The 26,206-nt window shown below is 44.4% G+C and overlaps 1 protein-coding gene across 1 annotated transcript in view; it reads left to right on the forward strand.

Moving 5' to 3' along the window:
- The window catches only part of LOC119963772, a 91,501-nt gene extending 76,020 nt beyond the window's left edge, over positions 1-15,481 (forward strand). The window contains exons 4-6 of the mRNA XM_038793059.1: positions 9,337-9,470; positions 14,246-14,416; positions 15,168-15,481. Of these exons, the coding sequence (XP_038648987.1) occupies positions 9,337-9,470; positions 14,246-14,416; positions 15,168-15,296 (434 nt within the window). The 3' untranslated portion in view covers positions 15,297-15,481. The remainder of the gene's footprint in view (positions 1-9,336; positions 9,471-14,245; positions 14,417-15,167) is intronic.
- The last annotated feature ends 10,725 nt before the right edge of the window (positions 15,482-26,206 follow it).

Consider the following 26,206-nt stretch of genomic DNA (forward strand, 5'->3'; position numbering starts at 1 on the left):
TTCAGCAAGTTTATGTTGGTGATGAACTGCAATTGTCCAACACTTCTGATGTCGTCTTCCAAACGTGGAATATGAGACAAGTCCCTCTGGGCTGTGGCACTCCCCCACCTGCAGTCCATGCACCGTCTCTGGGCTCCATCCGGTTTGGGCACCATGACAATAGGGGAGCTCCAATCACTAGAACCCAATTTAATGAGGTCAGTCCTGAGCAGATACTCAATTTCCTTCTGAACCTGCAATAACTTAGCAGGAGTTAACAAACGGGACGTTGTTTGATTGGAACCGCATCCCCCACATCCACGGCATGTGTCGCTCATCCCATTCTACCTAGTTTATTCCTGCAAATTATTTGTAGGACTGCTGTAACTCTGTCATTTTGTTCTGGCTCTTAACTGGGAGATGACTCAACCACTGGTTTAAATGGTCCAGTATTCCCTTATTGTCCAAATGAATTATAAGGAAGTCACTGTCAGAATTTTACCCCTCGTATGCCCCCTGCTTCATTACTCACAAGACTTGCTGCTTATTCTCATCTCCTCGAACCCATTACTTTGTTAACATGTTCACATGACACACTGTGTGATTTGGATCTACCTGGAGTGCGTACCAGGTAGTTTTTGTCATAGAATGTTATTATTATGCATCTTCTTACTTAAATCCATCACTGATGTCATCAGTAAGTGCCGTGACATCATTAGTTGTTTTTACTTAGTTCTGATTCTATTATTTTGTTACTGTTATTTCGATGTTTAGCTCGTTGCTACCTTTGTGAGTCCATACGGTATTTCAAACTTGGTTATTTTTATATACTAAAGAAAATTAACTTTTACTGCATCTTTTGACTACCTTTTCATGATCAAGTTACCACAATTTTCCTTGCTCAGTTTTCTTTCAATGTAACACAGCCCACTGATTCTAGATTTCTGGGGTTCACCTGACACAGCTAACACTCTCTCTCCGGTTCCAAAGCTCTTGAGTCTTGGTCTTTGTATCAGCCCTGGTTTTTATTCCCTGCTGGGCTGTCATTAAATGATTTACTTTTGAGTCACTATGCAGCAATTCAATCAACCTTGTTGAAACGTACACATTTGCCTCGTTTTCTGCATTTGCCTCATTGCCATTTAGCTTTCTAAAGATGGTATTAGATAATCTGATATCACAGGCCTCACACTGGGCTCGCAACTTGTGTGTTAGCTTATGAGCCTCTGGTTGCATTGCCATGTAATCCGGAAGTACCCCAGGGGGCGGTTTCGTAAATTCACTGTGGTAGTATTCTCTATCGGCTGTTCGACTACAGGAAGCATCGCTACCATATGGGATCCTGCGAGATCATTCCCTAGAATGAATTGAATGTCCACCATGGGCAAGGTTTCTACCACGCCTACCATTACTTCCCCTGCCTTCAAGCTACTCTGTAAGCTTATTTTTACTAAAGGAATTTCTATCCTTTCTCCTAGAATGCTATTGACCAGCACTTTTTCCTTTAATATCCCTTCTGGGCAACACATACCTTTATCCCTAATCATTAATGGTTGACTCGCGCCAGTATCTCAGAAGGTTTTAAGATCTGTTCCCCTTTGACCATATCCATATTTTGAATACTTAAAATGAAAATATTTTACCCAGGCACTCAGACTCTTTAAACATGTCTGCCACCTGCTGGTCACTCTGCCCCTGTGGAAGTTGTGCGCACATGTGCCTTTCTATTGTCTGTCCCTTTACTCTGCGTACAAATCCCAGCAGCCTCTCCTGTTCCCCAGCCTCTGGCTTCATATTTCCCGTTTTAAGATTTGTAACACCAACCGGCCGATAATTTAATCTCCAACACAGTGATTTGATGTGACTCAGTTTATTATAATGAAAACATCTGGGGCAGGATCCTCCGCCCCGCCGCATCTGTTTTCCGATGCGGCGTGCCCCAGCAGCTGGAAAATGGGGTTTCCCATTGTGGGCACCCCTGCGCCGACGGGAAATCCGCGGGCTGCTGGTGAAACGGAGGATTCCGCCGGTAGAGAATCCAGTCCCTGACCTTTTTCACCTCTCTTACCCCTTTAACCGACTCTGTTGTATTTTGAGGTGAGATCTCTTGGAATTCCTGACTCCTCCCTCTCGGGCCGACCTGTCCTCTCTGGACCCTTCCCAATTTCCAGCCACCTCCAGTTTAAAATTGGGTTTGGAAGAAAGGTTTTGCTCCAGGGCCCAGTTCATAGTCGTCCGTCAGCTCCATGCCTTGTCTGGCAGCTTTAACGTGAATTCCTCAACATGAATTCTTATCATTGTGGGCAACGGATCTTTAAATTCCTCCAGCAGAGTTATTTCTTTAGGGGTGTCATATGTTCCTCCTATTTTGAATGCTCGTACCCACCCATCAAAATGACTTTGCTTAACCCTTCCGAATTCAAAGAAAGCCTGTTTTCTTACAGCTTAAAACTTCTGTCTCTAAGGCTTCGGTACTAGTTCCCATGCCCCCTGTTACTATCCTCTCAGGTATCAAAACCTATACTGTATACGGTTCCCCTCCTGCACCTTGGAGTACAAACTCCCCAGGTGATTGGGGGTGGGGGACAGAGTCTCCCCCCACCCCCTCCCTAATTGGGAGGAACCTCACAGGATATAAATCTCGACGTGGGAGCAGGTCAGGGTGGGTGACCCTGGCAGGGAGTGAGGAGTGGTGTAATTGTAGCATTTGTGAATAGAGTAAATAAGCCTAGTTTTATCCTGCCTACCTGAAGTCCTTACCTTCAGCTACCCCACCACCAATGCAGCTTTCTTCTCTGTCTCAGAGTGTCCAGCCCCTTCCTCTGGTAAGGACAAATAGACTTCACGAGCCCTACCCACAGGTTTAGCCTGCAAGAGTAGAGTTCACATGTCTTGTGGTCATCTCATCTGTTCAGTTACTTTCTCAAGAGAATAAAAAACATGTCTCAGCATCTCTCTCATTGAATTTCAGTGGAGCTGGTGCAAATCTGAAGATCTCCCCACTAGGTTCCCATCTAGAACCACCTTCCTCCGCTGTTTGTTCGAGCCTTTTAGTTAGCGTTTCTCTCCTTTTTTTCTCTTTCCTCCAATGCAGCATTCCCCATTTCTCTTTTTTTAAATAAATTTAGCGTGCCCAATTATTTTTTCCAATTAAGGGGCAATTTAGCGTGGCCAATTCACCTACCCTGCACATCTTTTGGGTTGTGGGGGCGAAACCCACACAGACACGGGGAGAATGTGCAAACTCCACACGGACAGTGACCCAGGGCCGGGATTCGAAACCGGGTCCTCAGCGCCGTAGCCCATTTCTCCTTTAAACAACATAAATGACATAGATAACTATGTGGGTGGCAGACGACTAGGTGGGGGGTAGGACCAGTAAGTTTGTCGGTGACACAAAGATTGGCCGAGTGATTAACAGTAAGGTTGAGTGTCTTGGGTTACAGGAAGGTAGAAACGGGATGGTCAAACGGGCAGATGAATGGCAGATGAACTTTAACCCTGAAAAGTGTGAGGTGACGCCCTTGGGAAGGAGAAATTTAGCAAGAAAATTGTTATAACCCGCACAAGTCTAATGGGGTAGGGATGATATACTACCCAGTGGAGTTTGCAGAATACAAGCTCCCTCAACACAGTTCATGTGTTTTTGTATAAATAGAGTTGGCCAGTCAGGCACTGAGTAGAGAAGACCCAGAAGGGAACTACTGGAGCTGTACATAGTAGTTAACGTGTTAAATAAAAATAATTTTCTGTTTTTCTCTCCTACAATAAATAATAACAATATTGGGTGTGAACTCCTTTTGTTGCTCCTTACAAAAGAAATATTCAATGAATAGCCTGGCACTCGGAAGTTCTGAGGAACAAAAGGACCTTGGCGTATTTGTAAATAGATCTCTGAAGGCAGAAGTACAGGTTAATAGGAGGGTGAAAAAGCCATGTGAGAGGAAGTTTACCAGAATGTTGCCTGGGATGGAACATTTAACCTATGAAGAGAGATTGGATAGACTTGGGTTGTTTTCATTGAAGCAGAGAAGACTGAGGGGGGCGACCTGATCGATGTGGACAAGATTATGAAGATATGGACAGGGTGGATAGGGAGCAGCTATTCCCTTTAGTTGAAGGGTCAGTTACGAGGGGACACAAGTTCAAGGTGAAGTTCAGGGGGAATTTGAGAGGAAACCCCTTTTGCCTGGACGGTTGTGACGGTCTGCAACGCACTGCCTGGGAAGGTGGTAGAGGCAGGTTGCCTCACATCCTTCAAGTAGTACCTGGATGAGCACTTGTCACTTAACATGCAAGGCTATGGGCCAAGTGCTGGTAAATGGGATTAGGTAGGTAGGCCAGGTGTGTTTCATGTGTCGGTGCCGACTCAATAGGCCGAAGGGTCGCTTCTGCACTCTGTAATTCTTCTCGTTCCAGTTAAAAAGCTCTCTCCCTCCCTTTTACCTACATCTCTAACTTCTTAATTTTTACGATTCACTATAACTGGGGGCTTTTCACAGTAACTTAATTTGAAGCCTACTTGTGACAATAAGCGATTTTCATTTCATTTCACTTCAACTGATGCTTCGCTAATTCAAATTCCTCACTTCTCAAAATTCTGGGTCCAGCTAACTCCTCTTGTACATTTAAATGAATGGCTAGGCTTTCAATTAGCTCAGCCTTCTTAGCTCCTGTAGATAAGACTGCTTCCAATTTATCTGCCAACTCCCTCAATTTGGTTGCAGGCACATTTTTCAACCTTGTTACTGTTACATTGTCTACGTCCAGATAAGATCAAGTGAGATCAAGAGTAATTTTCTGCAGCCTTGTTACTTAATGTAACACGTTCTCACTTGGTTTCACTTGATTCTCACTCTCATTACATTCAACAGCCAAAAACACTACACCCAACGATTTAAGTTTTTTAAGATTCCGGATTAGAGCCCCCAGTTTTCTGTCACAAAGCCCACTGATGTTATCCACAAGGGTATCCCAACTTGGAACGCCAGTTTGTGGGGGTGTATGGTTTTGTTCTAGTTTGGTATAAGGAGACAAGTCAAACTCCAGTGAAAACGAACAGCCCAGTCATCTTGTAACAATTATTAAAGACTATTTATTAAAGTAAAGAATAAAAAAACACACAAGACCAGAACTGCTCTACTCTCATGCAATTAAGATGTATGAATTACTAAACACACGCGCATTTTATATAGAACGTACTCCTTGTTCGAAAATATATTTACAATACCTGAACTCCGTAAATCTTCCCAATTTCCCCAAGCAACATCCAAATTAAATAACCAGTTTATAGTTACTGCACACTACAGGGATGCTATTCAAGTCTGAGAAATGTATTTTCCTGGTCCAGCAAAGATATTTACAACTGCCGTTACAAAGGGTTTCTGCACTGCCTTGGCTCTAAGACTTAGAGTCTTATTTTATGTAAACGTGACATCTAGGTTGCTAGCTGGAGAACTAGCCTTCAACCTTGGCGGCTGGAGACTGGCTTGTCTGCTTTCTGAGACTGTTAGATGTTAACCGTCTCCCTGGCTTCTCATGGTCTGGTCAATTATATCTCCATTCCTCTTTGATTCTGTGTATTTGGCTGTCTGCCCTATCGACTTCTTTGACTTTCCATTAACATATGTATACCTCATGGATGTTCTCAACCATCTATAAGCTGTTTCTCCTCATAAGCTATTCACACCTGATTATTATCTAAACAGCATTCTAATCTCATTATTGGGAGGGACACATATCAGTGGGGCCTTTTGAATCCTACCTACTGCTGTCTCTAGGCAGATTTCTGCCTGTTGCTGCACATCTTATTATGTTTTGTTAAATTTGTTTACTGCTGTTACTAGGCAGATTCATGACAAATGGGAACTTGGTGATTCAAACTTACTGTCATAATCATTGCAATATCAATATTTACATTCACCCACACCACCATCATGCCATACTGTCAGACCATTTCATTGTAAGAGTTTCTATTTGGATACTAACTCACTACTGAGCTAGGACAGTGACTTTTGTGGGGTACAGAATTATCCTTTCTCATGTCACCTGCCCTATTTCATGCTATCCTGAGGGAAAATGCCTGTTCTGCACATGCTATTTCCATCAGTACAAGGCTGTTTTATCACAGTATTTGATGCCTGGAAATGTAATGTATCACCCATTATTCCAAACTCATCACCTTGTTGTTTCATGGTATGTCAAAATATTTCTATTGTGATTAAAATGGTAATGTTAGAGGGCTTGAGTTGTGCCTCATGACCACATAAAAGGCAGTTCCTTAAAATGATCTGTGAACTAAGAATGTGTGTGTGTGTATGTAACTCCCTTTTAATTTATGAGTTATTCGATTAGAAATAGCCCAGCAGACAAGCTTTAACAAGACAAAGGTTAGTTTATTCGAAAACAACTGCCAACAGTTACTTAGTTGAAAGTGATAAAATTACTAATTAAAAATACAGACACAAAGAATAAAAACAGAGAAAGGTGAAAAGATACTTAAAGATGAGATTTGAAGCAAGTCTCTGTGAGATATCATTGAGGGCGCATTGCTTGAGTTCCTTTCTTTCTAAAGGAAAGGGGTTGAAACGGAATCATAGTGGGCAGCATGGTAGCATAGTGGTTAGCTCAATTGCTTCGCAGCTCCAGGGTCCCAGATCCGATTCCCGGCTTGGGTCACTGGCTGTAGGGAGTCTGCACGTTCTCCCCGTGTTTGTGTGGATTTCCTCCGGGTGCTCCGGTTTCCCTCCCACAGTCCAAAGACATGCAGGTTAGGTGGATTGGCCGTGCTAAATTGCCCTTAAGTGTTCAAATGGGTTTGGTGGGGTTACGGAGAGGGGGAGGGTGGGCGTGTGGGTTTGGGTAGGGTGCTCTTTCCAAGGGCCGGTGCCGACTCGATGGGCCGAATGGCCTCCTTCTCCACTGTAAATTCTATGAAAAGAAAAGGAATCTGAGATTCAATTAGCAGCTGTGTTGGTTTCTGCAGTCGACCGGTTGGTGTTTGCCTTTTTTAGGTGGATTCCGGAGGTCGGCAGGTTTTTTGGGAGAGAGGAACGTTTCCCATTCCCAATTCTGCAGTTGCCAGGACCTTTCAAACAGAAACCGCAATTGATTTCTGAAAAATACCTTCCCCTGAAGGCATTTCTTAATATTCTTCATCCATAATCGCTGCTCGCAATCTGTCCTTATTCAGGCTCATTAACGTAAGAATGGCTGCTATCCTAGACTGTCGAATCAGGTTCCTATATCAGATATCGGGTTACCTTGGGGGCAGAGTCCCATCCATTGTCTTTTTAGCTGAGGTTATTAACCTTTTAAATGTCTCAGTCATTAAGCTCAATGGTTCAATTCTCCCAGGTTTAAGGAGATAAGGGAAGTCACCATGGATTTCTGTTCACCCCTTGTGGAAATGCGAATTGAATCTCAAATGTCTTCACATTTGGATATGGCTGCCTATAATCTGCTCAAAGCTTCCTGGGCGTTTGACCTCACTGCTATTAAAACAAAGGTCAGGTGACTTATGGCAGCCACCTTTAAGACTTTTTATACCCATTTAAAAAGAAAAATTAGCTCTTTTTTTACAGAATCCTAATATCAGTACATGTTCGTTGACCGTAATAAGTGCATCAACCATTAGCCGTTTTAATACTAAAAGGTCTATGGAGGCAGTAAAGAGTGTTCGAATGTTAATCATTTGGGTTGTAATTGTCTTTTACTGAACCTTTACAGTAACACCTCAAATTACATTATTAACTATTTAAGTAACTAATGCTTTCTATGAACTGTTCACTGATGTATGATCACTTATCAATTGTTCTCTTATCAATCACATAACTCTTAGTAACCATTTCAGCAATCAATAATCTCATTTAATTGTTTCAGCAATAAGCCTTTATTAACAATTTAGGATTCATTAATTTCTTATTAACAATGTTAGTGCTCAATAATCTACTTTTGACCACTATTTTATCAATCAATAATCTATTCCACACCAGCTGTTCACGGTTAACTTTAAGCTTTAATAAAATGTATTATTACTGTTGAATAAAACTGCATAGTGTACCTGTCAGTGAGGGAATGACTCCATGGATACGTACCTGACAATAATGGACAGATTCTGGACCCAATTCTCCCGAAGCGCGACTAAGTGCTCTGGCAAGCGGGATAACCAGAGTGATTCCCGTTGGCTCCAGGAGCGACCAGAACGTGCCAAGCAACGGCACTTGGAATTTCTTCATGCCTCAAGCGGGTTGCATGAAACACCGGGGTCCAGGTTGGAACTGAGAGGGGTGGGACCTACCCTCTCTGACGAATCCTGCACCTCAAAGACCAGAGCGCCGTGTTTAAAGGGTGCCTGATCTCGAAATGGATCACTGGCAGGACATTCCCCCCACCCGCCCTCAGTACCCTGCTTCAGTGGGGAATTAAGATTGTTTATTTATATAGCTCTGCAAGGATCCATGAACTCAGGGTGAGCAGGTGGTTTTCTAACCGCAGTTCTTTTTTAAGAGGCTGTCACTTTGTTCTCAAGTGCTTCCGAGAAAGTGCAGAGGCTGCCCCCACGGCTGCTCTTTCCCAGAGCACTTGAGAACAAAGGGGCAGCCTTTAAAAATAACCGCGGTTAGGGAAACAGGTGCTCCCCTGGATTAATGGATTTCGGGGAGAAGTCTGACAACACCAGGCTAAAGTCCAACAGGTTTGTTTGGAATCACTAGCTTTCAGAGCGCTGCTCCTTCATCACGTGCTCCGAAAGCTAGTGCTTCAAAACAAACAGTTGGACTTTAACCTGATGTTGGAAGGCTTCTTACTGTGCTCACCCCAGTCCAACGCTGGCATCTGCACTTAATGGATCTCTGCAGAGCTATATAAATAATAATAATAATCACTTATTGTCACAAGTAGGCTTCTAGGCTTCAATGAAGTTACTGCGAAAAGCCCCTAAATGAACAATTTTAATCACCGGCTCTAATGAAGGAACCCCCCTCAACACCCTGGTGGCAATTGTTGGGAGGGTATTTACCGCTCGGACAGCAAGCTGCCAGGTCCACATTCCTCAGGGTTTACACTAATTCACGCCAGCGGGACTATCGGCTGGTGAGCTGGAAGGTGAATCGAGCATCCTATCCCGTCAATGATATGCTAAACAACGCTAATGAGCCATTTGCATGTTCCCACTAGGTCGATGTGGGAAGCTCATCAGCGACGTCGGGAAACCCATTATGGCTGGCGGGGCGAGAGACCCAAGACAGTTATGGGGGGGTCTCAGAGGCAAACAGTGGGTTTCATGGGGAAACTGAGCTGGATATGGGCAAAGGTTTGTGCTCCAACTCAAATGACTCTGTTTCTCATACTTTTCAGGCTATATTGATGAGGACCAGTTTGTTACGTGGATATGGAAGCTGCCCCAAGATGCTGTGAAGTCAATTCTAGACTTCCCCATAATACCACAGGGAGTCATTGCAGCAAGTAAAGACCAGCCTTCCAGTTCAGTTGTAAGTCCACATGCCTCACAACACTAAAAGTCCAGGAGTCACTAATCACACACGAGCCAGTTATGTAGTGCATCATATAATTTACAGGATATCAAAATTCAGTAAAGCAATCCTATTTTTATCTGATATATCTGCCAGTAAAATTGAGAACCATGTTTCATCCAGTGGATGTCTCTGACGATGGCTGTGCCAGTTCAGGTATACGTGGGTACATTGGGAAGTGTTTGAAGGGAAGTGGCAGGGATTATTCTCGGACCTTGGTGCAGTAATGAGGTCGTTTTGCACTGTTTGGGAATGAGGCATTAGGAATTGAAGACCGACAGCTGTACAGCACAAGTTGAAAAGGAATGAAACTCCGTGGTTGGGATTTTCCGGCACTTTCCGCTGGCGGGATCTTTTAGTCCCGCCGCGGGTGACCCCTCCCACTGCCACGGGTTCCCCGGAAGCATGGCCGCGAGGAATGCAAATGGTCATTGACTTCGGTGGAAGTTGAACTCAATTAAAATCTGAAATTGGAAATTAGCTTCAATAATGGTGACCATGGAAACTATGTCAGCGATCAATTGTCATGAAAATCCATCTCTAATGTCCCTCGAAGGATATCTGCTGTCTTTACCTGGGCAGCACCGTGGCACAGTGGTTAGCACAGCTGCCTCACAGCGCCAGGGACCTGGGTTCGATTCTGACCTTGGATATCTGCGTGGAGTTTTCACATGCTCCCCCATTCTGCGTGGGTTTCCTCCGGGTGCTCCGATTTCCTCCCGCAGTCCTAAGATGTGTAGGTTAGATGGATTTGCCATGCTAAATTGCCATTAAAAGGTGAGGTGGATTACTGGGCTACAGAGTACTGAACTCGATGATCAGCCATGATCAGAATGAATGCCTACATACCATGAAAAGGCAAAAGAAGATTAAATAACTCACAATCCTTATTTGGTGTGCTTAGCATTTTTTTTAGGAGTGAAAGACACCTTGCAACAATACAATGCTCTGCAGAATGTTCATTATAATATGTTTTGGAATGGGTAGGTGTAATAATCCACAGGAGGCAGGAGTCCCATCACCACACCAATATTTATTGCCAATAACTAGATACAAGAGCAGCTCCAAACAGTGCTGCTAGCATTCCAGTCAACTTAAGACTGCTCACAAAGCCTACACAGGTGCTTATATGAGCCCCCTCAATGAGCTATCATCGAGGGAGCTCATACTCCAATTGGCCAACCAATAATGCTAATTGGAGGTCATTACAGTAGGTATTACTGGATTTAGTACATGGATACATGGATTTAGTAAGGGGAGGTCGTGCCTGACGAACCTGTTAGAATTCTTTGAGGAGGTGACAAGTAGGTTAGACCAGGGAAACCCAGTGGATGTGGTCTATCTGGATTTCCAAAAGGCCTTTGATAAGGTGCCACACAGGAGGCTGCTGAGTAAGGTGAGGGCCCATGGTGTTCGAGGTGAGCTACTGGCATGGGTTGAGGATTGGCTGTCTGACAGAAGGCAGAGAGTTGGGATAAAAGGTTCTTTTTCGGAATGGCAGCCGGTGACCAGCGGTGTCCCACAGGGTTCAGTGTTGGGGCCGCAGCTGTTCACCATATATATTAATGATCTGGATGAAGGGACTGGGGGCATTCTAGCAAAGTTTGCCGATGATACAAAGTTAGGTGGTCAGGCAGGTAGTGCTGAGGAAGTGGGGAGGCTGCAGAAGGATCTAGACAGTTTGGGAGAGTGGTGCAGGAATTGGCTGATGCAATTCAACGTGAGAAAATGTGAGGTCTTGCACTTTGGAAAAAAGAATCCAAGCATAGACTACTTTCTAAACGGTGAGAAAATTCATAATGCCAAAGTACAAAGGGATCTGGGAGTGCTAGTCGAGGATTCCCTAAAGGTAAACATGCAGGTTGAATCTGTGATTAAGAAAGCGAATGCAATGTTGTCGTTTATCTCAAGAGGGTTGGAATATAAAAGCAGCGATGTGCTACTGAGCCTTTATAAGGATCTGGTTAGGCCCCATTTGGAGTACTGTGTCCAGTTTTGGGCCCCACATCTCAGGAAGGACATACTGGCACTGGAGCGTGTCCAGCAGAGAGTCACACGGATGATCCCTGGAATGGCGGGTCTAACATATGATGAACGGCTGAGGATCCTGGGATTGTATTCATTGGAGTTTAGAAGGTTAAGGGGAGATCTAATAGAAACTTACAAGATAATACATGGCTTAGAAAGGGTGGACGCAAAGAAACTGTTTCCGTTAGGCGAGGAGACGAGGACCCGTGGGCACAGCCTTAGAATTAGAGGGGGTAAATTCAGAACAGAAATGCGGAGACATTTCTTCAGCCAGAGAGTGGTGGGCCTGTGGAATTCATTGCCGCGGAGTGCAGTGGAGGCCGGGACGCTAAATGGCTTCAAGGCAGAGATAGATAAATTCTTGATGTCGCGAGGAATTAAGGGCTACGGGGAGAATGCTGGTAGGTGGAGTTGAAATGCCCATCAGCCATGATTGAATGGCGGAGTGGACTCGATGGGCCGAATGGCCTTACTTCCACTCCTATGTCTCATGGTCTTATGGTAATTTCGTTTTTACTCGTTCATGGGGATGTGGGCATCGCCGGCTGGGCCAGCATTTATTGCCCATCCCTGAGGGCAATTAAGAGCCAACCACATTGCTGTGGGTCTGGAGTCACATGTAGGCCAGGGCAGCAGATTTCCTTCCCAGCAGGACATCAGTGAACCAGATGGGTTTTGATGACAATTGACAATGTTTCATGGTCGCCATTAGACTTTTAATTCCAGATTTTTTTTAATATTGAGTTCAAATTCCACCATCTGCCCTGGTAGGACTTGAAGCCAGGTCCCCAGAACAATAACCTGGGTCTCTGGATTACTAGTCCAGCAACAATATCATTCCGCCACTGCCTCCCCAAATCATAAGAAGATGCATATTCCAGATCGCTGTCAATGTTGTTAGTGTCGCTTTCATAGAATTGTAGATTCGCTACAGTGCAGAAGGAGGCCATTCGGCCCATCAAGTCTGTACCGAATCTTCGAAAGACCACCCTACCGAGGTACAATCCTCTGCACCCCACCCAACGTTTGGACACTAAGGGGAAATTAAGTATGGCCAATTCTTTTTTTTTCAAAATTTAGAGTACCCAATTATTTTTTTCCAATTAATGGGCAATTTAGTATGGCCAGTCCACCTAACCTGCACATCTTTGGGTTGGAGGGTGGCATGGTAGCCCAGTAGTTAGCACTGTTACTTCTCAGCTCCAGGGTCCCAGGTTCGATTCCCGGCTTGGGTCACTGTCTGTGTGGAATCTGCATATTCTCCCTGGGTTTCCTCCGGGTGCTCCGGTTTCCTCCCTCAGTCCGAAAATGTGCAGGTCAGGTGGATTGGCCATCTCCGTTCAGGGGAAATGAATATTATCACTCAGGTCCAAGTAACAAATTTGATTTGAGCAATTCCCAATCATTATATGAACTCACCGTGTATCAGACCAGAAGCAGTTGTAGGCTCAGTCAGTCTGAATCATACATTCCGGGGTTCAGTTAACACTCCACGACTTGAGCTCAAGAATCAAAGCTGGAAACTCCAGTGTAGCAGTGAGGGAGTGCTGCTCTGTCAGAGGTGCGGTTGTCTGGGTGGGATGTGGAATCGAATCCCATACATTCTCTCGGGTGGATGTTGCAAAAGATCCTGTCATGTGACTTCGAAGAAGAACAGGGAAGTCATCCCTGGTATCCTTCCTAGTATTTATCCCTCAATCAACAACACAAAAACAGATAACCTGGTCTTGAAGAGCAAAACAACCACTATCAAGAAGCTTTTGTACAGATAGTCAGTCACCCATCCCCACCACCAGAGTCTGGTCCAGCAATAAGACGGGTGCTGAAAAACCCTTGCTTCTGAGGTTGCAGGTCAAGGGTGTAAGCCCCATTTTAAAGGTTTTGGTAAATAATCCAGGCCAGAACTTTAGGGCAGTAATGAGGAAATGATGTGCTTTCTTTTAAACTGAGACCTCTCCAGCTCTCTTGGACAAATGTAAACAAATTATACGTTGGCACTATTCAGAGAAGAGTCAAGGAGATGTGTCCTGGCCAAACCTATCCCTCAGCGAACACACAAAGCAGATTATTTGTTCATTTACCTCACTCCAAATTGGCTGCTATGTTTGCCATTTCTAAAGTGGGTTGGGAAGTAATTTAGGATTTCCCAAAAGGTGTTTTCTAGTTAATACATGATGTGTTAGGCAGGTTGATTCAATGTTGACTGCAACTGGATGCTGGGAGGCTAGAAACAAACGTCTAACACCGGAGATGATCCAACACAGTTTTATTTAAACTATGAACTGCTGTACATGTTCAGCTGTGGGTTGACACTCTACTAATCCTACTGATGACCTCTTACTGGTTCGACCAGACCTACTGGCTACCACACGGCAATAATGTCCACTGATTTGTGCACTCTGACTGTCTCAGTGTCTGGGTCCCGAAAAAAGCGGGAGTCTTAATGCCCAGTGAGCTTTATAGTAGTGGTGTCTTGTCTGGTGATTGGTTGTTCTGTGTTGTGTGTTCATTGGTCATCCTATGTGTCAATCATTGCCTGTCTGCATCTCATTATATACATGAGTGGATATTATGACAGTACACACACAGGTTCCTAACTCTGGGACCACAGGCAGAACCAGGGCTTTCACACTGCGGGGCTGTCAGTGAATTCCGAAATGGAGGGTCGGTAATTAATCCCACACCCTTGCTTGTTTGTCTCACAGAAGGTTGCTGCTCCACAGGAGACCTCGGCAGTGACAGATGCACAGCTTTTTAGGATTGCCAGTGAGATGTCAGCTCAAAAGAGAGACTGGAAGCTTCTTGCCAATCATTTGGGCTTTCTAGAGAAAGACAGCCATGCCTTTGAAGGCAGACATTCGGAGGTCAATCAGCAGGTAACAGAAGGCGGTTGTTGATTGGGAGTCTTTTTTGCCTTCTTTCCAAACACTTTAATTTATGCATCCATCTAGTTATTAGTTCCTCACTGGTCCCTTAACACATTTAAAAATGTTCAACCCTTGAATTATGTTTGCCTACAGCCTTCATGTGAGACTCTAACAAAAATGAAGGGTAAAACGTACTTCCCCAGCCAGCAACCTGTACAGAGTTTGGGTTTTGAAATGCAATCAATAAGAGATGTCCTACCTGGTTTGCCATTGTCATGTGACCTCTGCCATGAGGGAATGTCCGGCAGTAGCCATGATACATTCAGTTCAATTTTTTTTTAGCGTATCTTAACACACACACACACACACACACACACACACACGGTTATTCCCTTTGGGGACGGGTGGGGCGAGTGGTGGAAGGATTTCTGAGCTGATTATCGGCCTGTTGAAGCAAAAAAAAAGTTTACACAAAGGCTTTTTTGTGCAACTCCCCAGTTAACATTGGTGAAAATGCACTTCTCGTGTCTTGCTCACCTCCGTTGAACAGTTGCCTGCCTCTCATTGGTTTGGTTGTCCATTTTCTTAAGCCTGCGTGTTCTACAGTTATAGATGTAGTGTCATAAACACAGGGGATGAGTGGGGGTGGCGGGTGGGAGGGGCAGAGGGGTGATGGCGCAACTTAATCTTGTGTCTCTTGCAGTGAAAAAGGAAATGTTTGAAATTCTGTCCACAATGAGACTGATTTCCCCATTTTCAGATCTCGGAGATGTTGCAGGCATGGCAGAGAAAAGAAGGACCATTAACTGAAGCTTCCGCCCTGCAGTCTGCATTACAGGCCAGTGGAAATACCGACATAAGCAATGAGGTGTTCCAGCTCAGCTTCTGAAGACACTGTGGATTGGCAGGGTCCATTTGGGCCAACAGACAAAATCAGCTAATCAATGTGCAGTAGAGACTGAGCGAAGTATTGAATCATTTGTCCAAATAATACAAAGGCATCACGGCTTATAATAAATTGTATTGCAATAAATACAATACCCTTAATTATTATCTCTATTCCCAAGTAAATACAATGGCACAGAATAATACTTTCTTTCCAGAATGGATTTGGCTCCTGTTAGAACCGCTGCAGACACTGGTTGGATATCTTCAAAAAGCTGTTTCAACGGGTTTGGTTCAGCTTCTTCCTTGTCTTCAGACAAGTCTGCTCTGCTTTAAATACTCTTCCTAACTATGCTACTGTGAAAGCAAGAGACTTTACTTATGGTCTAAAGGGCAGCCAGATCAGAAACAACACAAAAGCTTTCTCAAAATATCTGAGTACCTTTGCTCCACCCATAAATGACATAATCTCCCCAGGCTGAAAAAAAACACTCCAGGCTAAAAACATACTGGCCGGGATTCTCCGACCCCCCGCCAGGGCGGAAAATCCCCAGGTGGCAGGCGCGAATCTCACCCCGCCACCCTAGCGCCGGCTGCCCTATTCTCCGGCACCATTTTTCAGGCGGCGGCGGATATTCCCGCCACGCCGGTCGGGGGCCGTTGACAGCAGCCCCCCCGGCTATTCTCCGGGCCCCAATGGGCTGAGCAGCCATCCATTTTTGCCCATTCCCACCGGCGTGAATTACTCACCTGACGCACGGCAGGACCTGGCAGGCGAGTATGCGGGAACGGACCTCGGGAGGGCATGGGAGGATCCGACCCCGAGGGGGCCCCCACGGTGGCCTGGCCCGCGATCGGGGCAAACCGAATTGCGGGCAGACTGGTTTCTGGGGGCCGGCGTGGAGAAGAGAACCCCCGCACATGCGCGGAAATACGCCGGCCGGTCCGCGCATGCGCGAGATCACGTCGGCCGTTCCGCACATTCATGAACTCTCGCCGGCCCTTCGGCAATGACTGGAGCTGTGCCAACCCCTACAGCATCCACCTAGCCCCCTAGAAAGGTGAGAATTTCTCACCTTGGGGGCCTGTTGTCGCCGGAGTCGTTGCCGCAGGTTTTCCCGCTGGCGTGGGGACATAGTCCCATTTTCAGAGAACGGCTGAAAAATGTCGGCCTCTGAATGAGCATTTACCCGAGTGCCAATCTTCCGCCTTCTCTTTGTAACCCTGCACATTCCTCCTTTTCAGATTCCAGTCTAATTCCCTTTGGGATGTTTCCATTGAACCTGTCTCCACCACACTGGCAGACAGTGCATTCCAGACCAAAACCAATTGCTGATTATAAAGTAAGCGAGTTTTTGACAAAGAGTCATTGGACTCGAAATGTTAGCTCTTTTCTCTCCCTACAGATGCTGCCAGACCTGCTGAGATTTTCCATCATTTTCTCTTTCATTTACCTAACCAGTCCCTATTGTAACTGTCGGCATCAGAAGCTTCGCTCAACACAGTAGCAACATTATGGTTGTTGGTTGGAGGGGTGTAACGTACAGAATTATGTTTACATTTGTTTTTGTATCTTTTGTTGTTCTAAAACCATAAATGCCTTAATAAAATGAAATATTTGTTTTAAAAAAAACATGGTAGCAACAGGAATTAAGATTTTTGCACGGCTGTCACTTAACCAAACAAAACTTTTATTCCATAAATAGAACGTTTTCTATCATGTTCACTTATTTCCAACTAATCCATTGTTCACCAGCCTCAAGACACCTATCTGTAAAATATGGGACTATAATAGATGAGAAGAAGTTGTTTAATCCTCATTAACCTATATCATTTTTATGATTGTGACAAATTATTTTTTGCAGGATTTTTTTGCAACCCAGTAAAATAGGTTTTGATACAAATTTACCATTATGGCCACATGCTTTGTTAAAAATCACATAAATACTAGGAACCAGAGATACATTAGATTGTTTTTGGTTATCACATGCCAAAGAGCAAAGGAAATTGAGATAAGATTTGACAAGAGGTGAACAATATTATAACAGGTATTATGATAAGATAGACAAAGAAATTCTGCTCCCATTAGCTGATGATACAAAGACGAGGAGATACACATTTAGGGATTTTTGGAAAAAGTGTAGAGGAGATGTGAGGAAGAACTTTCTTAGACAGTGAGTACTAATGACCTGGAACTCGATGCCAATGAAGTGAATGAAAGAGGAGATGATGAATGATTCCCAAAGAAAATTGGATGTGCACTTGTGAGAAATAAACTTATCAGGATGCGGGGATAGAATGGGGGATGGGACTGATTGCATTGCCCTACGGAGAACCTGCATGGGTTTGATGGACTGAGTGGCTTCCTACTGGATGTACTGGCTGATTGTCACGGTGCTCAGAAAGAACTATCAGGGGTAACCACAAAATGTGCCATGTGATTATCAAGGACTGATAAACCAATGCTGCATAAACAGATGTCTACCATATATGCAGTATCTGGTACAGTAAATGGTTGAACCCTTAGGGGCATTGACATACAGAGGGATCTGGGCGTTCAGGTCCATAGTTCCATGAAAGTGGCAATGTAGGTGGATAAGGTGGTCAAGAAGGCATACGGCATGCTTGCTTTCATCAGCCAGGGCACTGATTACAAGTGTATAAAACTTTAGTTAAGCCACATTAGGAATATTGCTTGCAGTTCTGGTCACCACACTGTCAGAAGGACGTGGATGTTTTGGAGAGAGTGCAAAGAAGGTGTACCAAGATGTTGCCTGTTCTGGAGGGTGTTATCTATTTGGAGAGGTTGAATAATTTGGATTGTTTTCGTTGGAAAGAAGGAGGCTGAGGGCAGACCTTATTGCGGTCTACAAAATTACGAGAAGTATAGAAAAGTCAGAAGCTTTTTTGCAGGGTGGGAGACTCACTTACAAGGGGGCACTGGTTCAAGGTGAGAGGGGGAAGGTGGCGCAGTGGTTAGCACTGCTGCCTACGGCACTAAGGAACCGGGTTCTATCCCAGCCCTGGGTCACTGTCAGTGTGGAGTTTGCACATTCTCCCCATGTCTGCCTGGGTCTCACCGCCACAACCCAAAGATGTGCAGGGTAGGTGGATTGGCCATGCTAAATTGCCCCTTAATTGTAACAAAAATAATTGGGTACTCTAAATTTATATTTTTAAAAAGGTGAGAGGGAGAAAGTTTAGGGGAGATGTGCAGGGAACGTTTTTCATGCAAATGGTGATGGGTGTCTTGAACGCTTTGCCAGTGGAGGTGGTGAAGGCAGGCTCAATAGCAATGCTTAAGATGTATCTTGATAGACACATGAACGGGCGGGGAATGGAGGGATACAGATCATTTAGGCAATAAGTACTAGGTGTAAATAAGGAACCTGGATCGGTACAGGCTTGATGGGCCAAAGAGCTTGTTCCTGTGCTGTAATGTTTTTTGTTCTATGTACCATATTCCCCTCGTGGCCTGGACACACACTGGACCAAAGTAATGTCAATTAAACGTTGAACTAGCTGATCAATCATGCAATCAGCTAGTATCAATATGGTTGCTGGAGAGTGACAAGTGAAATAGTCACATGATTACTGTTGGCAAGTGACATTGTTTAAAATGTATCAAAGTTCATCATGGCCATTAAGAATTTTTAAATTATATGAATATAGATTATAATTAATGATAATTGACATCATGCCATTTTAATCCTCAACATTTAGCAGTAAAATTACAAAATATGGACATGTATATGATACTTTCAGCCTGAGATGAATTTTGCTTTTGATGAAAACTTCCTGCTGTATGAACTTTTAGTAAACTTTCCAATACTCAAACCCCAATTTATAGTTGACATTCTGCTTTTCTGTGACTTCAATTTAAGTCCAAAAATTGGTATTGTATAAGCAGTATGATTTTCATAAGCTGCCTGATGTTGTATACAATTGTGACAAAACTCAGAACTTTGTTGCGCAGATGATTTTTGTTGCTGCTGTTGTCACGAAACCAAGCAAAGGCTAAAGTGAGAGGGTGCAAGGGTTTGCAGACAGATATTGATCTTATTCGGAAAACAAAGGTAATTTTAAGGGATTTATGTTTGTATTGGAAAACATTAGAATAAGGTATAGGTTTAAGTGGGTTTAATTTAAAGTTTTTGTGTCCTGGAAGGGTAAAACCTATAGTTAAATTCATGCTGGACAAAGGTATTTGTATGTGTGGTGGTTGGTTTCTATTCCAACTGTGGTTCTATTGTGCTTAGAGAGGGCTGTAGCACGCAGAGTAAATAAAGCAACAGTGATTGCTTAGCAACTGGGGCTTTGTAATGCAGGGGAGCTTTTGAATTTTAGTTTAGCTAATTTGATTGCAGTTGGAGATAGGTAATGAAAGGGTTAATAAATCAAATCATACAAGTTCATGTATAAAACCTATACAGGCTTTAAAATAAAGCATAAGCGGTCACATGGGCTGCTTGAGAAGCTTGAAATCCCACAGACAGAACAAGCCAGCAGAAGGCTGTTGCCACAACAACGGATAAGTCTCAAGGACCTTTTAAAATTATGGCAAGCATATACAATGGGAGGGAGTAAGAGACACCACAGATAATGTATGCTCTAATCTTATGGGTGTCTAGCAATAATAGAAAAGTGCAGACAGCCACGTGCTCGTCAATATTGTAATGACATGTACGTGCTTTAATTATAATTGGAAATTATGCTCATATGAAATGCATCATATAATCCTAGTTGTTAGTTGTGAATGGATATAGATAATTTCTAAGCAAATGTATTATTTTGATTGGTGTATGTTAATTACTTGAGATAACAGAGAAAAGTATCATTTTCTGTGCTCAGCAAGCTACCTAATGAATGTCTTGTTCTCTTGCTAAGCAGTTCATGAACTAAACTCTAACTCGGGAGTGTCGTCTGGTCAGTTGGTGAGTGAAAAACGCTACAGTTGACTAACTTCCGATGAAGCTCCCACAGCAGGAGCACAAGCCATCAGTACTATTGCCGGAATATTGTCAGGGCCCATAGCCTTTGCAGTATCCAGTGCCTTCAGCCGTTTTTTGATATCACGTGGAGTAAACCATATTGGCTGAAGACTGACACCTGTGATGCTGGGGTCCTCCGGAGGAGACCGAGATGGATCATCCATTCGGCACGGTGGCACAGTGGTTGGCACTGCTCCCTCACAGCTCCAGGGTCCCGGGTTCAATTCCAGCTCGGGTGACTGTCTGTGTGGAGTTTACACTTTCTCCCTGTTTCAGCGTGGGTTTCCTCCGGGTGCCCCGGTTTCCTCCCACAGTCCAAAGATGTGCAGGTTAGGTGGATTGACCATGAAAAATTGCCCCTTAGTGTCCAAAAGGTTCCGTTGGGTTACGGGGATAGGAGGGAGGCATGAGCTTAATTAGGGTGCCTTTTCCGACGGCCGGTGCAGACATAATGGACCGAATGGACTCCTTCTGCAATGTAAATTCTATGAATCTGTGACACCTCATTTTTTGGTATCCCCGATGTTACTCCTGGCATGCTCTCCTGCACTCTTCATTGAACCCGGGTCGATCCCCTGGCTTGGTGGTAATGGTAGAGTGGAGGATATGCCAGGCCATGAGGTTGCAGATTGTGGTTGAATACAGTTCTGCTGCTGTTGCTGCTGATGGCCCACAGCGCCCCATGGATGCCCAGTGTTGAGTTGCTAGATCTGTTCAATGTCTATCCCATTTAGCACGGTGGCCAAACAACACAATGGAGGGTATCCTCAATGTGAAGGCAGGACTTTGTCTCCACAAGGACTGTGCGGTGCTCACTTCTACCAATACTGTCATGGACAGATGTATCTGCAGCAGGCAGGTTGGTGAGGATGAGGTCAAGTATGTTTTTCCCTCTTGTTGGTTCCCTCACCACCTGCTGCAGTCCCAGTCTAGAAGCTATGTCCTTCAGTACCCAGCCAGCTTGGTCTGTGGTGGTACTACCGAACTACTCTTGGTGATGGACATTGAAGTCCCCCACCCAGAGCATATTCTGCACCCTTGCCACCCTCAGTGCTTCCTCCAAGTGGTGTTCATCATGGCGGAGTATTGATTCATCAGCTGATGATGGCCGGTACGTGGTAATTAGCAGGACGTTTCCTTGCCCATGTTTAACCTGAAGGCATGAGACTTAATCGGGCCCAGAGTCGATGTTGAGGACTCCCAGGGCAACTTTGTCACAACCCCTCCCCACGCATTGTTGTGTTAGGTAATTTGGAATAACACAAGCTGCCACTTGATGCAGTTTTGAGTAAATGATGCTCCAGACTTTGAAGTGAGTTCAATGTGTTTTATTGAACTATCAGCACAGTTCTAAATGAGTTCGACTCTCTGCTAATCTAAATGTAGTAACTCAGTCTGACTGAACCAGCCTTGCTCTAAGCCACATGCTGGGGTGTGATGCTGAGGATACACCCTGTCTCACTCTGTAGATGTTGGTCTGTGGAAAGAGGTGGGGTGTGAGTGCCTCATCCCTTTTATAGTGAGATACCACCCCTGAGTGTCCTGACTGCTATTCTATGTGTTCACTAGCTGCATGTTTGTATATCATGACATGCATTGCTCCTCCTCCCTCTCCCTTTCCCACCTCCGCCTCCCAATCCCTCCTCCCTCCAAGGTTATTACCCGTACATCATTCATGGTTAATGAACACGCCTTTTGGCATCCATATTGAAATGCAATAGAGATGCTAGTTTGACAAACTGCTCTTTTTCTGTGAAGTAAATCATAGTGAAGGAAAAGTTCATTTATGTGCTGGGAGTCTCTTGCAGAAGTGCATCATTTAAAACATTCACATCAATCAAATTTAAATAGAGCATTAAACTTGTTACAAATGTAATGCGGGTGCATGAGAAGTCAGCCAGCAGTGGCAGTTGAACAGCAGCCATCCCATCAATTTTTCCTCCTTTTTTATTCTTCATTACTTTGTTTTACAGATGATGCATAATGTAAATAAGAGAAGTAACCAGAGAGAGAAGCCTGTTATACTCCCAATTTGAACAGTGCAAACAATTAATTGCTGGTTCTCAAAGCATTTGCAATCTCTCAGTTCCAATGTGTGCCCTGTTTTTGGCAACTATTCCGATCGCTGCCATGCTTCAGGATGCCGTCTTGTTATGCTCTTGGCGTAACATAAGCTGCTTCCTTGATGTTCACTCTGACAAAGGAAGGTTCAGACATGGAGATAACTTCAACACGTGTATTAAACTATTAACAATTCCCCTACTCGGATTCGCCTCTACTATTAATCCTTCTATAGCTACTCAGACTGACAAACCAGTCTGCTACAATCCACGTGGTGGGTGTGATGTTGAATCAACCCTATGTCTGTACTCACTGAGTTTCTCCACTGGAAAGAGGAAGATCATGTGTGCTGTGTCCTTTATATATGGGTTGGTGTAATGCCCCCCTGTGGTAGTGTCACCTCTGTGTGTATCGTGAATGCTCATTGGTCGTGTCCTATCTTACTGACCTATTGGTTGAGTGTCTGTGTGTCATGTTTCTGGTGCTCCCTCGAGTGTCTAGCTAGTCTACGTGTACTTACATTAACCCCTTGTGTATCTACAGTGATGCATATCACCACAGATGCTCCTTAAATTTTGTTTGTTGTAAATCTTGTCAGCTCGCAGGATTACCAGTTGCAAACACACCTTGACTTCCTAACCTTAGAACCATGAGGACGGTTTTGGGGCTTGGGGAGTGTGGTTAGGGATGTTGAGTATTGAGGTATGTCCCTGATACAGGTCACGATTTATTGGAAATGAGTCCCTTTTTGGACGCATTTAGACCAGTGTTTCCCGGCGCTTACGACGGCAAGAACACCCCCAATATTAAACAGGCCTCTGCTCCATTCCTGGAACTTGGTGAGATCAGCTCACCAGCCCAGGAAGAGAAATGGTGACCCGATTTCAGGACCCCCAGTGCAGCCTCCTGATCCCCCCAACTATGGGGTCCTCAAACCACCCACACCCTACAAGGCCAGGGACCCCTGGATCCAATCTCCGGCACGGGCAAGATTTCACCTGGGCACCTTGGCATTGCCAGCGCCCGTGCCAGTGCCACCTGGGAATCTTGGCATTTCCAGTGTGGCACCCAGGTAGCACTGCGAGGGTGCCAGGGTGGCATCAGGAGTGCCAGGGTGGATGAATTGGATAGTGCTATGAAATAGCCAGAACATATATGATGGACCAAATGGCCTTCTCCTGAGCTGTGTCATCCTATGAGTTGAAAGCCCTATGAGAAGCCTGTGCAATTAACAGAATACAGGCAAACATTCAATGAGAGACTGATTAATAATAATAATATTTGTTACATTAACACTGCAATGAAGTTACTGTGAAAAGCCCCTAGTCACCACACTCCATCGCCTGTTCGGGTACACACAGGGAGAATTCAGAATGTCCAAATTACCTAACAAGTCTTTTGGGACTTGTGGGAGGAAACCAGAGCACCTGGAGGAAATCCATGCAGACACAGGGAGGACATGCAGACTCCACACAGTGACCCAAGTCAGGAATCGAACCTGGGACCCTGGCACTATGAAGCAACAGCGCTACCACTGTGCCACCATGCTGCCACTACAGGAGAGCTAATTTATTAAGGGACTAATGGCACTCACCTTTAAGAATGCACTCACCAAATGGTCATTAATTCTTGCAAATGATTGTCCTTTGCAGCCATTTTTAATGAGCACTAAAGATTGTAAACGCACTCACAATACATAACGTGGGCAATCGAAATGCCAGGTATGTTGCACCAACTCAAAGAATTCTTGTAGATTTGGAGCATGAGATAATAGCACACAGTCGGGACTCAGCCTTGGAGTCTATGATTTCATGAAAAGCCAGTATATAATCTCCCTGTCTTCACAGAGAACATCCTTAAATACCAATATGACCAGAGTAGATTTTCTGTATCATCTCTGTCCTCTTGCCGCGAGGGACAATCCCTCAGCTTTCTCGGTCTCTTCTTGAACAGACAGTTCATCTTGGAAATGTTATTGGTCTTTAGTCTCAAGAGGAACATCATTTCGGTCAACTGTTCAGTATGATCTGCTTCAACATTTGCAGGGTGTGACTTTTCTGCTGGATTTGCAGCTACAAGTTATTGTGCAATTGATAAATGTACCAGTCATGTTGGCCTTCTTGATCTTTACGATTAAATTACCTTCATCATCCCTGTCCTTTGCTGGCATCATCAGTCTGGATCTACCCCCGAAGCATCAATTGTGTTGCTGCAAATGTAACCACGTTCATTGTGAGCTTTTGAGGTCAGAGAGGTTTCTTGACGATGTGCTCAATCTCAAATACACTTCCTCTCCCGTACACATTTTGTCCGAATTGCATGTACCCATACTTCGAAGTTTCCTGGGTCTAGCAGTGTATGAGGCTGAAAAAGCACATGCTTATTTTTTTTTCATAGCTAGTCTTTTCCTGCAGCAGGTCACAAGCTTGTTGCCAGATGCTATGCGGGGTACAACTCCACATCAAACATAGCTGACCAGGAGACTCTCCCATTCTTACCATCTGTTAAAAGCACGGGCCTAATGGAAGGATTAGTTTGTTTGGTCATGTTATGAATGTACCTTCCATGGCCATCAAGCCCTGGAGTTAGACTTGAACCTGAAACTTCTGGCTCAGAGGTAAGAACACTACCAAATGCAGCACACGGCCAAGAGAGACAGAATGGATTTGTAAAAATAATGATATTGTACATCATACCATCTACAACAATTGTAGAAAACAATGACCATGGCAGCTATTGATTGCTGTCTTGCTGTCAAAATGACATTAAGAATTTGTAAATGGGAGATCATTCCCAATGATCCTATCAAATTTTTTAAAGAGATGAAAGAAGGCATTGACAGGGGAATAACTATGGATGTTATTTATATGGACTTCCAGAAGGCAGGTGATAATGTTCCTCCTAAGAGATTGTTAGTTGAAGTTCATAGAATTGAAGGCTGATGTAAGGGTTCTTCCTATTTATTCCCTTATTTCCCTTTTCCTTTACTTTTCTGTTATCATTTTTGATCCATGGATGATGAGTGGACATGTATCTTTAAGTCAAGCAGCAGAGAGAATGATGATTTCAGAAGTTACAGGAGCGAACACTCTGCTCGTCTCTGCTAGTTTGAATGGGAGTTTCAGACTTTTCAGCACCAAAGACAGGAAGATGGGATGGAACTCGGTTTGATTGCTTGGCTGGTGGCCAATGAATTGGCCAAAAGGCCATGCTCTGCCCTGAGGTGATTGGATCCTACCCCAGTGGGATGAGTCTCAGAGACCTCAGGGAACAGTTGAGACCGAGACACGCAGAGATAAGGACCTGCTCACTCTCTCTCCTTCGCGTTTTTTCCAGGAATGCCGTAGAACTGTTCTATTTCTGAAGCTGCAGAGAACCTGAATGAATGAATCTACAGAGAAGACCAGCATAGGCTGCAAACCCGAGACTTGAACCGTCATGCTTGCTGTGAAACAAAAACTGTTTTTATTTTATTTCTTATTTTTACCCCTTTCTTCCCCCTCTATGTTTGTTTGTGCTGGTGTGTGAGTAGAGGGTGGGGGCAAGTAAAAAGTGATTGTGCTTAAACTTACAAACCTGATGACTGTAATTATGAGGCAGCCAGAAAGTTGGGATATTTTTCTCAGAATCATTGGTTAATTCACTTATGTTGAGACTCCAGGTAAAGTGGGTCTGGAATTGATCGTGCACTAGCCCAGGATGTCGTAGCACAGAGAACTGACCCAGTTGGGAAAAGGAAAGCATGAGGCAGAGAGTTGGGATAATGGTCCCATACTCTAATTGACAGATTAGTGGTGTACTGCGAGGGCCTGTGTTAGTACCATAACTATTCACCCTGTTTATTAACATTCTGGATAGTGAA

Source organism: Scyliorhinus canicula, chromosome 3 (assembly GCF_902713615.1).
Source record: "Scyliorhinus canicula chromosome 3, sScyCan1.1, whole genome shotgun sequence".
Lineage (NCBI taxonomy): Eukaryota > Metazoa > Chordata > Chondrichthyes > Carcharhiniformes > Scyliorhinidae > Scyliorhinus > Scyliorhinus canicula.